The sequence below is a fragment of the Strigops habroptila genome, chromosome 8 (genome assembly GCF_004027225.2).
Source record: "Strigops habroptila isolate Jane chromosome 8, bStrHab1.2.pri, whole genome shotgun sequence".
NCBI classification, from domain to species: Eukaryota; Metazoa; Chordata; class Aves; order Psittaciformes; family Psittacidae; genus Strigops; species Strigops habroptila.
In genome coordinates, this window is record NC_044284.2 from 61737806 (window position 1) to 61750265 (window position 12460).

The window sequence follows — 12460 nt, forward strand, 5'->3', positions numbered from 1 at the left end:
CAAGGTTGCTCCTGAACCCATCTTGCCCAGCACTGGCCCAGGGCAGCAGCAGCCCAGCACTGGTGGTAGCTGAGTGGCTGGAGGGGCAGCCCAGAGACCTGTGGGCTTTCATAAAGGCAGCATCACATAAAGGAAGGCAGAGAAGAGAGGAAGGTTGGTGCTGGCACCGAGGAAAGGCAGCAATGGGTGAGCTGTGGGTTATGACTTAGTTCATTGTGGGTTGTTACTTAGTTAATTTTAACATCTGAGTCAAAGCTGAAAACCCAAGAGACCTCCCTCACCCCCCCCACTCCCTCCACCCATACACACAAGGGACAACAAACCTGCTGCATCCCTGTTATTGTCACCATCTCCAGACTTTTCTTGCTGCTCCAGGGAAGCACAGGCAGCTCCTGGCAGAAGGCAGGAGCAGCAGGGTAGGAGGAAGGAAGGACGTTGGTTTATTTGAAGCTAGTACAAAAATACATAGGCACATAAACTTCTTTTTTGCTCTCATTACCGACTGACATACAAAGCCTGCCATACATTTGAATCAAAAGGTCACCCTTTTAATCACTAAAATGGTCATTTTGTAAATAGATTCTATGTAGAAAACAATTTTAGTTGACTAACAGCATAGAAAATAGCGTGGTAGGAACTCTGTTTGCTTTCCCAGTGTATGTAATACCATCCATAGCCTGGCACTGAAGGGTGCCTGGTTACAAACAAAATAAGCTTTAAAAAAATATCTTACCATTTGGACAAACAAATCTAACCAGTAGATTCAAAAACTAACCCAAAAACCCATCAAAGCCTTTGACAGAATGGACATCCTGACTGCAACCGCCTCAGCACAGCCAAATGACAAGCAAATGTGGCAAAAATGGAAGGGATTTGCAGGTGAAGTGGGATTTTTGGAGCAGGCAGCAGCAGACTCACACCAGCACATGAGCCTTTTGCAGCACTGCTACAGAAATTCCCCATCACATACAAAACTTCAATGTTAAGCACTCCCATAGATGCAGCTTTGCCCAACAGCAGTGAAGTTTTTAGGAAATACCTTCCAGAAACAAATTCTAGTGTCTGTAGAAGCTGTTTTCCTGGTTACCAAAGCAGTGTATACAAAATAATTCATAAATACATAGTTTTACCAAAATGGTGGTTTTTAACCAAAGTTATAAACAATTCTTTTTAAACCAAAAGACAATCCAAGGAGAGACCTAGAAAGAAGTGCTGTGTAAAACAACCTTTAAAAATCAGTTAACACTGCCCAACGTATTAAAAACCCCATTCTTCTAATGGGTCACAAACCAAAAACAACTTAATATCAAAACCCCTGTGACCTGCAGGATGGGGCTTGGCCAAGGCAGAAGTGCTGGTGCTCAGTGCTGCAGGGACCAACCACCCAACCCCAGCCCCAGGCAGCTCCCATCGACTTGTCAAAACAAGACAAGTTCAGAGGAGGCCCCGGAGCTGCTGCGAGGGCTGGAGCAGCTCTGCTCTGGAGCCAGGCTGAGAGAGCTGGGCTGGGGCAGCCTGGAGAAGAGAAGGCTCCTGAAGGGGAGACCTTAGAGCAGCTCCAGTGCCTAAAGGGGCTCCAGGAAACCTGGAGAGGGGCTTTGGACAAGGGCCTGTAGGGACAGGACAAGGGGAATGGCTTTAACCTGCCAGAGGGGAGATTGAGATGAGCTCTGAGGCAGAAGCTCTTCCCTGTGAGGGTGCTGAGGCGCTGGCACAGGGTGCCCAGAGAAGCTGTGGCTGCCCCATCCCTGGCAGTGTTCAAGGCTCTAGGGGAAGGTGTCCCTGCCCGTGGCAGAGGCTTGGAGCTAGATGAGCTTTAAGGTCCCTTCCAACACAAACTAGTCTGGGATTCTAGGACTGAATTCCTTGGGCCTCTTTTAGATTCTTCTGGGTGGGAAGGGGATGGCAGGAGCAGTGGATTTGCTGGACTGAGGACCTGCATCTTCTCCTCACTTGATCCAAAGCACCCTGTGAGGGTCCCTGCCCCAGCACAGCCAGCAGCTTTCCCAAATCCAAAGTTTCTGACCCTGGGGTGGGTTGAGGAAGGCTGTGGCCCTGCCAAGCTCACTGGTGGGAGATAAAAACCTTCTTGTTGGGAATGTCCCTGAGCCTCATAAAAGCCACCCCAGCAGCCCCAGCATCCACCCCAGTGGTGGCTGCACCGAGATGGGATGTGGTCGAGGATGCTCAGGGTACAGCTCTCGGAGCCAACACAGTCCTCCACGATTCAAACACATGCTGCTTGTGCCAATCACTTCTGCCAAATCTCAGCGTGATTAGAACCCCATTAATTCCTCATGATCAGTCTGAATTAGATGTCTTCTTCACCATGCAGTCAGTTATCTTCCCAATGATTTGTAAAGGCAGCCATCGAGATTGTGCAAATTAAGAGCATCACTGTTACTCCATGGCAGACGCCTGGATTCCTTCCCACATTCTGCCTGTGATCAGCTGAACAGAAATAGATTCCTTCCTAAAAAAAGCCTCTGCCTGGTCACACAGAGCTTTTTCCTTTAATATCCATCTTGCTGCCAGCTTCAGACTCCTTGCTCATTTGCTCCTCCATGAAAGTGATGTAGGAATACACAAGGCTTCCAGCAATACTGCAAAACAGGGGTGGGGACAACATGAGACGGAGACCATGGTCAACACCATGGGCATACCCATCGTCAAGGATCTCCTGCAAGCATCAACTGGCAAGAAAATCCTCCATTTGCTTCCTAAGACCAGGTATTGGGTTTAATTCCTGCCCAAACGTTGCCAGCCCAAGTCCTTCACCTAGTACTGGACCTGCTGAAGGGATCCTGCTGAAGGACAAGGAGTCTTTTCACAACATAGAAAGGCAACTTTCCCAAAAGCTGTGCTAAAACACCAGCTGAAATAAACCAAAGAATGCTTCTTTTGCTGCCTTAATTATATGATTCCCATCTGCAATGCCGAGAACAGCTTCAGTTTGCTGCTAAAATATGCTCATGTGTTCTTCAGGCTTTAAAACAACCCAAATCCATCCAGGAACTCCTCCGGCCCGAGCTGGGAGCAGGGACCGAGTGGTGCTGGGCTCATACCAGGCTGCAAGACATGGCTTGAAACCATGCCGGTTCCTCTGCTACAGCATAGATACCAATTCCATAGGGATTTCTTTGGAAGAAGCCTAGAGCCTGCCAAACCATTCCAGTTTGACAGCAGTTTTCACCTAAAATCATAAATAAAAACTATGAACAAAGATGTTCTTACCTGATATTTAGACCAATGAAGTTCATCCATGTAAAAATATAGTCTCCTCCAAAAAACATCCCAATATAGGTTACTAAAATATTCTGCAAAGGAACAAGATTTGAGGAGCAAGAGCACAAGTTTCTGTACAGCCCGAGACAAGCGTATGCTCAGTGCATTAACCACTATGGAAATGTGACCCCCTGGTGCAAGAAGCATGGAACATGCAAGTGCTGACAAGGCTGGATTCACAAAATCATGGAATGGTTCGGGTTGAAGGGAGCTTAAAGCTCATCCAGTTCCAACCCCTGCCACGGGCAGGGACACCTTCCACTAGAGCAGGTTGCTCCAAGCCCCTGTGTCCAACCTGGCCTTGGACACTGCCAGGGATGGGGCAGCCACAGCTTCTCTGGGCAGAGAACAGAGGCTCCACTCCAGACCAGCCTCAGCCACCCGCTGCTGGGCACTAGAACCCAGAATAACACCCAGGAGCACCCATCTATTTGTGCAATGGGCTTGTTGGGCCAGAATGACTCAGAGGATCACAGGGATTGTGGCTGTTTCTGGGTGTTTTCCACATCATTAACCCTGGGGAAGCTGAACGCACCAGCCGCAGTCAGCGCGACACACAGCTCCTTGCCATGCAATCATGCACAGAATATTGCTCTACTCCAGACAGCAGCAAAGAAATTAATACATTAAAAAAAAAATCCCATTGGATCTGTCCTGCTCTCTGTGCAGCACATGGGAAAAGTCCCAGAGCCCCTGTGCCTGTGTAGGCAGAGCCAAAGGATGCACAGTGTGAATGCACCATGTGGATGCTAAGTGGGAGCGGATGCAGGGATGCTGTGGATGCCCCAAGGCTGCTCTTGGTGGACAAGGAGCAGGGAAAGCCACTTACCTTAATGCAGCCAACTATTGTAGTTGTAAGAGCAGAATTATACTGAGTGCAAAGAACCGTGGAGTACATCAAAATAAACCTGCAGGAGGAAGAGCCAACATCAGCTTTCAGGACGTGCTTTGTGCATCACCACCCATCCCACCCCCTCTTTTCTGCAGTGGTATTTATACCACTGCTTTTTTGGGCTAAACCTGCACTGAAGCAGGGTAGGAAATTATTTCCATCTGCCACAGCTCTCAGAAATGGTGTCCCCATCAGGACTAAGGATTTATTATCATTTCTTTAACCCAGAATGGCTCAGAGCAGCAAATGGCAGCACCCACCACCCCAGCAGTGTGTGTCCTTACCCCATTACACACGACAGCATAAACTGCACAATGAAGAACATGTCTGCCCAGCCCTGGTACTCCATTGCCTGCAAGAAACACACCCCGAGCCTTAGAGGAGGAAAACGAAATGCAGTAATTCACAGCAAGACAAGAAACAACCCCCTGACGTTGGCTTTCACGTCACAGCAGGAAAAAACCAACCGTAACATGGCTCAGGGTGATGTCCTGGGACTGTCCACATGAGCATCACCCCCAGATCCAGGAGCTCTTTTGCACCTCCTATGAAGGAGGATTTCACACTTACATTACAAACCACAGTATCATAGAATCACACACTGGTTTGGGTTGGAAGGGACCTTAAAGCTCATCAAGATGGGGCTGCTCAGCCTGGAGCAGAGCAGGCTCAGGGGGATGGAACCCCCAGGAGTTATCATCTTTTACTTGCCACCATCAGCACCCCCATTTCTGCCTCTCACATAAGAATCATTGTCTTTGATGCTTGTTAATGAACTACGAGAGTTAACACGTGGATGGGGGAGGTTTCCCCATGCAAACCCCCCCTCTCCCCAGCGTGGCCCCCCCACGACGCAGCCCCCAGCCCGGCTCTGCCCCGGGACACGTCCGGCTGCACGTCCTTCACAAGGGGGGTTTTCATCAGGCTGCAAACGTGGTTTCCTGGCAGCAGCCCCAACAAGCGCATCTTTGTCTGCCTCTGGCTGCCAGGAGCTCGGCCAAGGAGAGAGGAGTTTATTCAGGGGAGGAAAAAAACCCCAAAATAAAGGAGATTTCTCCACGGGCTGAACAGAGGCTGCACAGTGCAGCACAGAGCAACGTTTTGCTCCTCGTTCGCCAGCTCCTGCTTATAAATGAGCACTTTATCATAGAATCACAGCCTGGTTTGGGTTGGAAGGACCTGAAGGCCATCCAGTTCCAGCCCCCTGTCACAGGCAGGGACACCTTCCACTAGAGGAGGTTGCTCCAAGCCCCTGTGTCCAACCTGGCCTTGAACACTGCCAGGGATGGGGCAGCCACAGCTTCTCTGGGCACCCTGTGCCAGCGCCTCAGCACCCTCACAGGGAAGAGCTTCTGCCTCAGAGCTCATCTCAGTCTCCCCTCCGGCAGAGTCATCCGTTATGTAGGGCAAGGTCTGAGCTCCCTTCACCCCCTGCAATCACCTCTCCTCGCTAATCACAGCTCATTATCTTAGTGGCTTCTTACAGCAGTTCATCATCAGGGCTTTAAGCTCCTCATGAGACGCAGGGGTGTCTGTGGGGACACCAGGACCCACAGGGGCCTGGGTGGGCAACACCTGCAGCCTTTGACATTGATCAGCCTTTCCCAGCCATGGAGAGGGATGCCCACCCATGCAGGAGTGAAAAGGGAGTGCCTTTGTTCAGGAGAGACAACTGAGTATGGCTGCACGTAAGCTAAGGCAATAATTATTCATAATAATTATTACTATCAATAATAATATGAAAACATTAATATTATTATACTACAATATAAATGTCACATATATGTAAGCACATGTAAATCAGATCGTGCCCAGATGGGGCAGCACTAGCAAACTGACCCCTAGAGCATCAAAACTGTCCCAGCAAGAGGGAAGGGCATAAAGGAGTTTGAAGAAGCTCATTCATCCTAAAAATACTCAACTTCTTTGTTCTAAATATTATTGTTTCACTTATTGCTCTCCCACTTCCCCATTCAAACATTACAGAAGTGCTTGAATGGAGCAACTTTGTGGAATTAATGTCCATGTAAGACTGAGTTACTTTCTGCTTATGTGGTTTTGGGGTTGTTACTCTCCCATTCTTTGCCCTAACCTCTTCCCTCAGACACTGAGTAGTTCCTATTTGCAAACTGGGGCTAATAAACTACTTCATAGCTTCTCATGTTGAGTCTCTCTCATTTTTCCTAAGAAGGTTACATTACAGCAAAGCACATTATAAGGAACAGTAAAACATTCTTCTCAGCAACCCATTTTGCCCCTAAATTCTTGTGCCAATAAAGATGATTGATTGATAGTTTTTGGGGGGCAGGAATCCTACCTTCTGCGCATCTCCAGTGAAGTAGGCAATGGTCAAGGTGGGCAGGATCATAAACAGTGCATTGTAATAGAGCAGACCGTATTTCCCCAGCTCCTAGAAACAAGAAACATCTGTGTGTTTAAGTTGGTTCCAAACAGAAACATAAAACCTTATTCATAGTGCTGCTGAAGACGGGGTTTGTGAGCTAAATCCACAGGGGATTCTCAGAGACAGAAGAGTTGGAGGGTGGTTTTATATAGATCTATCTAAATAGATATCTGTATAACTATATACATCTATATAGATATGTATATATCTATCTGTATAGATATACAAATATCTATCTATATAGATATGTGTTTTATATATATCTGACTACATAGATACACATATACATATATCTATATATATGTATATATATATTTCTATATTAATAAATATATATATACACACACACATATATACATATACATACTCGGGGCAGGGGGGTTGGAACTACATGAGCATTAAGGTCCCTTCCAACCCAAACAATTCTGATTAATTCCATAATTCTCTACACAAATGCAGATTTATAATTTTATATATTTTAACATATATATATTAATATAGCTGTCTGTGTGTATATAAAATATATATTTATATATATAAAAATATATTATATATATTACATTATTACCTTTATTACATTACACATATATTATATATAAATATATATTATGTATATTTATATTTTTATATTTTTTTAATATATATATATAAAAACCAGGCTCAGGTAACAAGCTTGCAACAGCCTTTATGGTCCCCATCAATCAAAATGCCATTTCTTTGCTGTCACAAGGGGCTGCGATCGTAACCAGCACAGGGACGTGGCTCTGACTGGTGCCATTGGCAGCACTGAGAGGTATTGCCAAACCTTCTGGGCAGGAGATGTTGGGAGAGGGTCGGGGTAACTCTCTCAGATGCACGTTGCTGCTGAACCAAGCAGCAACGATGCAGTGCCCAGCACCAAAGGTCAGCCTACCTTTGAATCCAGCTTCTGTTTCACATAGGCCCCGTTTGCAGCTGTTAAGGCATCATTAATAAGGATAAAAATATATCCTTCCAGATCAAATGCCAAGTCAGCACTGGGAAAGGAGAGGGAAAAAAAATGAAGTTAAAGTTTTAAGCTGCACTTGCAAGATTCCTTCCACCTTCTGTTTAGCCAGCAAGTTGTCAGAAAAAGTTAATCACAGGAGGAAGGGCTGGGATTTGGGTCGGTGAAACATTCTTTCCTACTAGAGAGCATGTCTGAGGGATAAAAAGAGTCAGCATTCACTCTGTCTATTCTTGGGGCACACCGTGGTGCTGGATTCCCCTTGGCTTTGCTGGCTGGGACCCTTCAGAGCCCCAAGAAAGGGAACAGCAAATCGGGAGCTCACCTGGCAGCTACGAAGGCGCCGATGATCATGGCAAACACTGTCATCTGAATACCCCAAGAGAACTTCTTCCTGAAAGAGAAAGGCAGCATAAACCTCCACTGAAGTCTTGTGAGAGCAGCAGGGAGAAGCTTTTCCTCCCAGCATGTACAGATTGGGAGAAAACCCCAAGCAAATCAAAGCAACCTGTGCGAGAGCAGCAAGTAAAAACAAGACATTTTTAGACAATTATCTCTGTGATTTAAAAACAAACACAACTTGGCATCAAGGAGGTGCAAGTTTATACAGTCAACTCGGCTGGAAAAGAACATTAAGATCAAGTCCAACCATTCCCCAGCACTGCCAAGGCCACCACTAACCCATGGCACTGAGGCCTCGGCTACACGGGGTGTGAACACTTGCAGGGACGGTGACTCCAGTCCTGCCCTGGGCAGCCTGTTCCAATGCCTGAGCACCCTTTGGGGAAGGAATTGTTCCTCAGCTCCATCTAAACCTCCCCTGGGGCAGCTTGAGGCCGTTTCCTCTTGTCCCATCCCTTGTTCCTTGGGAGCAGAGACCAGCCCCCTCCTGGCTCCATCCTCCTGTCAGGCAGTTGCAGAGAGCGAGAAGGTCCCCCCTGAGCCTTCTCTTCTCCAGACTAAACCCCCCAGGTCCCTCAGCCGTTCCTCATCACACTTGTGCTCCAGGCCCTGCACCAGCTCCGGTGCCCTTCTCTGGCCCCGCTCCAGCAAGTGTCCAGGGAGCAGCACTTCGGGAGCGCTGCAGAGAAGGGCTCAGCTGGGCACGGGGCAGAAGAGAGCCATGAGGTGGGGTGGATGGACACAGCAGCCTCTGCTTCCACATCCACCCTGCACAGCCGGATCGCATCCATCCCTCCCTGCACAGCACCTCATCTCACCCCGCTCCCCCCAGGCACACCGAAGGGCTGAGCAGATCAAGGCAAGTAACACACCACGTAACACACTGCAGCTCCCTGCATCCGCTTCCTCCTCCCACCCTCATTCCCAAACCCCGGCTCAGCACCAAACCCCTTGACCACACGGGTCTCCCAACACACAAGAGCTCACTCACACACCACATGTCACCCCAGCACCTTCAGGCTTTGGGAACTCTACCCGGCACCAAGGGACGGGGCTGGGAACACTCACTTGAGTAAGAATCCTTCGGCAAACATTGTAAATAGGATGGAAAACCGGCGCAGGACAGTGAACATGGGCAGGCTGCAAGAGGAAGAAGGGTCAGCAAAATGCAGCTCCGGAGCACAGAGCCACTGGAAACCCTCCAGCTTCCATACGGAAATAGTGTTACCCCCACACCCCAAAGGATATAGCTTATATCGGCTCTTGCCAGTGTGGGGGACCCTGGGGACAGCCCCAAATCCTCACCCAGGGGCAACCCACTGTCTCTGGCTGGGGTAAAGCACATGGAAACACGCACGTGGCTTCTTTTAATGTGAACAGAGAAGGAATCACATCGCCCTGAGCGGCTCGTGCTCAGGTCACCCTCACCCCTGCAAAGCCTCAGTGCCCAGCAGCAGCTCCTCACGAACACCAGCCCCCCCCAGACACCCCGTTTTATACCCCCTGCATAGAGAAAAGCCATCCATACTTGAGCTTCTTTGTGCTGAACAGTCCTGTGATCTGGTTCCCAAAATACAGGAGAGGTAGAGGAAACGTCTAGAATATCGTAAGAGGGATAACACACAGCGTGAGTGAGGGAGGAAGCTGGGAGCTCCCCAGCAGCACCCCTATTTTACCAATATATATTATTCCCCCCACACACAATAGAAGCATTCACACACACACGCGTATCCCAGCTCCACAGCCACAGGCTCCCGGGACAAGGAGACCGAGCATCCCACTGCCAAACACCCCGGTGGAGCCCAGGGCAGGGCGAGGGGCTGAGACCATCACCGCGGCCTCGGGGCGCCGGCAGGGCCTTACCCGCCGGGGGATGTGCCTGTCGAGGTCAGGGAACTTGACCACCCGCAGCGCCTTGCCCGCCCAGAGCACCGCCACCGTGGCCACCATCTGCAACAGAGCGGGGGGGGAGTCAGCCCCACGGCACCCCCTGCATGGGGGGATTGGGGCTGCGGGGAAACACAGGGGAGGGACCCCACTCACCTGGCCCAGCCCCACGCACAGAGAGGAGGGGAACCTGTGGGCAGAGAACACACATCAGGGGGCACCCACATCGGGGGGTACCTGCATCTGGGGGGTACCCCACATCGGGGGAGGGAAGGGAAGCATCTATATTGGGGGGGGGAGCCCCACATCGGGGCGAGACAGACGCCTATATTAGGGTGGGGAAGGGTGCACCTATATTGAGGGAGCACCTACATTCGGAAGGGAAAGTAAGGGAGGCACCTACATTAGGGGGGAATAAGGACAGGGGAACATACTTTGAGGGGGGGAGGAAGGAAGAGGAGCACTTACACAAGGCAAGGCGGAAGGAAGAAAGAGGGACACCTACACTGGGGGTGAAAGGAATGAAGGGGGGCACCCACATTAGAGCGCAGGGAAGAGGGAAGGGGGCACCTACATTAGGGGGGTAAGGAAGGGGGGCGCTTACGTTGGGGAGGAAAGGAAGGAAGGGGTCACCTATATTAGGATGCGGGAAGGACGGGGAGCACCTACACTGGTGGGGGGAACCCATACAGGGAGGACGCCCATCAGCCCCGCACCCCCCCGCGCAATGGGGACGGCGAGAGCATCACCCCCAACCCCGCCGCGCCCAGCGCCGCCACGAGAACGGGGGGTACCCCGGGGCGGGTTAGAAGCGGTACCCGGGGATGCGGGAGCGGGATGCGGAGCCCCGGGGCGGAGCGGGGGGGGGGGGGGGGGGGGTGTTGTTGCGGCCCCGCCCCGGGCACAGGCCGCGCTGGGTCCGTACCGGTACGTGGTGAGGACGCTCTTGTTGACCACGACGATGAGGCAGGAGCTGAGGCCGTAGAAGGCCGCGGACAGCAGCCGCGCGCACCGCGCCATGCGCCGCTCCGCATCGCCGCGCGCGGGGGCTCCCGCGGGGGCGCCCCCCTCGGCACCGGACACCGGGCGTCTGCGCGGCTGCATGGCTGCGGGGCCGCGGGGCGGGGACAGGGGCGGGCACCGCGAGCGGCCAGGGGCGGGGAGCGGGGCGGGGAGCGGGGCGGGCCTTACCCGGGGTCTGTGCTGCGGGGTGCTGTGGGGGGGGCTGGGGTTAATGCATGGGGGGACATCGCACGGGGGTCTAGCGTGGGGGGCATTGCGCGGGGGTCTGGGGTTGAGGTTAATGCATGGGGGGACATAGGGATCTAGCGTGGGGGGCATTGCGCGGGGGTCTGGGGTTGAGGTTAATGCATGGGGGGACATAGGGATCTAGCGTGGGGGGCATTGCACGGGGTTCTGGGCTGGGGGGGCACAAATTGCGTGCGGGCCTCGGGGGGGCGTTTTATGAGGGGGGTACTGCACAGGGGGCATTACACGGGGGGGGCATAGCACAGGGTGCGCAGGGGTATCACGCGAATTGGGGGCAGCATTGCACGGGGATCTAGGGCTGAAGGAGCAAAGCATTGCGCAGGGGTTTGGGGTAGAGGTTAATGCATGGGGGGACATAGGACAGGGGTCTAGTGTGGGGGGCATTGCATGGGGGTCTGGGCTGGAGGGGGCACAACATTGCATGTGGGCCCCAGGAGGGCGTTTTACGAAGGGGGTACTGCACAGGGGGCATTGCACGGGGGGGGCATAGCGCAGGGACCTGGTGCGCGGGGGTATCGGAAGAAGGGGGGGGGGCATTGGACGAGGGTCTGGGGCTGGAGGAGCAAAGCATTGCACAGGGGCCTGGGGTGCGGGGGGCAGCACTGGGGGGCACTGCACGGGGCGGGTACTGCAAGTGACACGCACTAGGGCCACCCCGCTCTGCCGGGTGCCGACCCGCGCTGGCTCTGAGCCACCCAGCTCCATGCAGGGTGTCGCCCTTGGGTGACCCTGCACGTTTGGCACCGGCCTTTCCCTTTCAGAGATTAAATCTTGCTTCGGGCTGTGCTCCGCCAAGCGGAAAAATCCCGAAACAAGGCAGCTTGGAGGGAAACCAGCACCACCCTGCAGGTTACATCAGAGACAACGGCGCGGGGAGGGCTCTGCTGGGAGCGGGAATGGCTTTAAGCTGCCAGAGGGGAGACCGAGATGAGCTCTGAGGCAGAAGCTCTTCCCTGTGAGGGTGCTGAGGCGCTGGCACAGGGTGCCCAGAGAAGCTGTGGCTGCCCCATCCCTGGCAGTGTTCAAGGCCAGGTTGGACACAGGGGCTTGGAGCAACCTGCTCTAGTGGAAGGTGTCCCTGCCCGTGGCAGGGGTTGGAACTGGGTGAGCTTTAAGGTCCTTTCCAACACAAACCAGTCTCTACTCTATGAACTAAGGACGGATGGGCCCAGCTCAGCAGCTGCAGCACTTTGGAGGTAAAGCGGCTGCGGGTATTTGTTGCCGTTGGCCATAGCAGTGTTGGCAGAGGAAACATCCCCTTTTGGAGATCTTTATATTCCCAATTATCTCCCTGCCCGTCTGAACCTGCCTAAGCACAACCAACCCTCCAGCATCA

The 12460-nt window shown here is 52.1% G+C and overlaps 1 protein-coding gene across 1 annotated transcript; it reads right to left on the reverse strand.

The window, feature by feature from the left end:
* Nucleotides 1–417: 417 nt before the first annotated feature.
* On the reverse strand, nt 418–10960 carry SLC35D1 (solute carrier family 35 member D1). The gene is made up of 12 exons (XM_030495733.2): nt 10781–10960; nt 10012–10045; nt 9832–9918; nt 9497–9564; nt 9037–9108; nt 7892–7960; nt 7495–7597; nt 6495–6587; nt 4462–4529; nt 4115–4193; nt 3235–3317; nt 418–2603 (listed from the first exon to the last, which is right to left on the reverse strand). The coding sequence occupies exons 1-12, from the start codon at nt 10957–10959 to the stop codon at nt 2495–2497; spliced, it is 1044 nt and encodes a 347-aa protein (XP_030351593.1). The 5' UTR covers nt 10960; the 3' UTR covers nt 418–2494.
* Between the last annotated feature and the right edge of the window lie 1500 nt (nt 10961–12460).

What these genes read in the sequence shown, in the direction of transcription:
- SLC35D1 (XM_030495733.2), bottom strand. Translation starts at nt 10,959, where the DNA reads ATGCAGCCGCGCAGACGCCCGGTGTCCGGTGCCGAGGGGGGCGCCCCC. An exon ending in TCACTGGAGATGCGCAGAAG is followed by an intron (nt 4,530 to 6,494) that starts GTAGGATTCCTG and finishes TGTTTCTTGCAG; the next exon opens with GCAATGGAGTACCAGGGCTG. An exon ending in TTCATTGGTCTAAATATCAG is followed by an intron (nt 2,604 to 3,234) that starts GTAAGAACATCT and finishes CCTGTTTTGCAG; the next exon opens with TATTGCTGGAAGCCTTGTGT.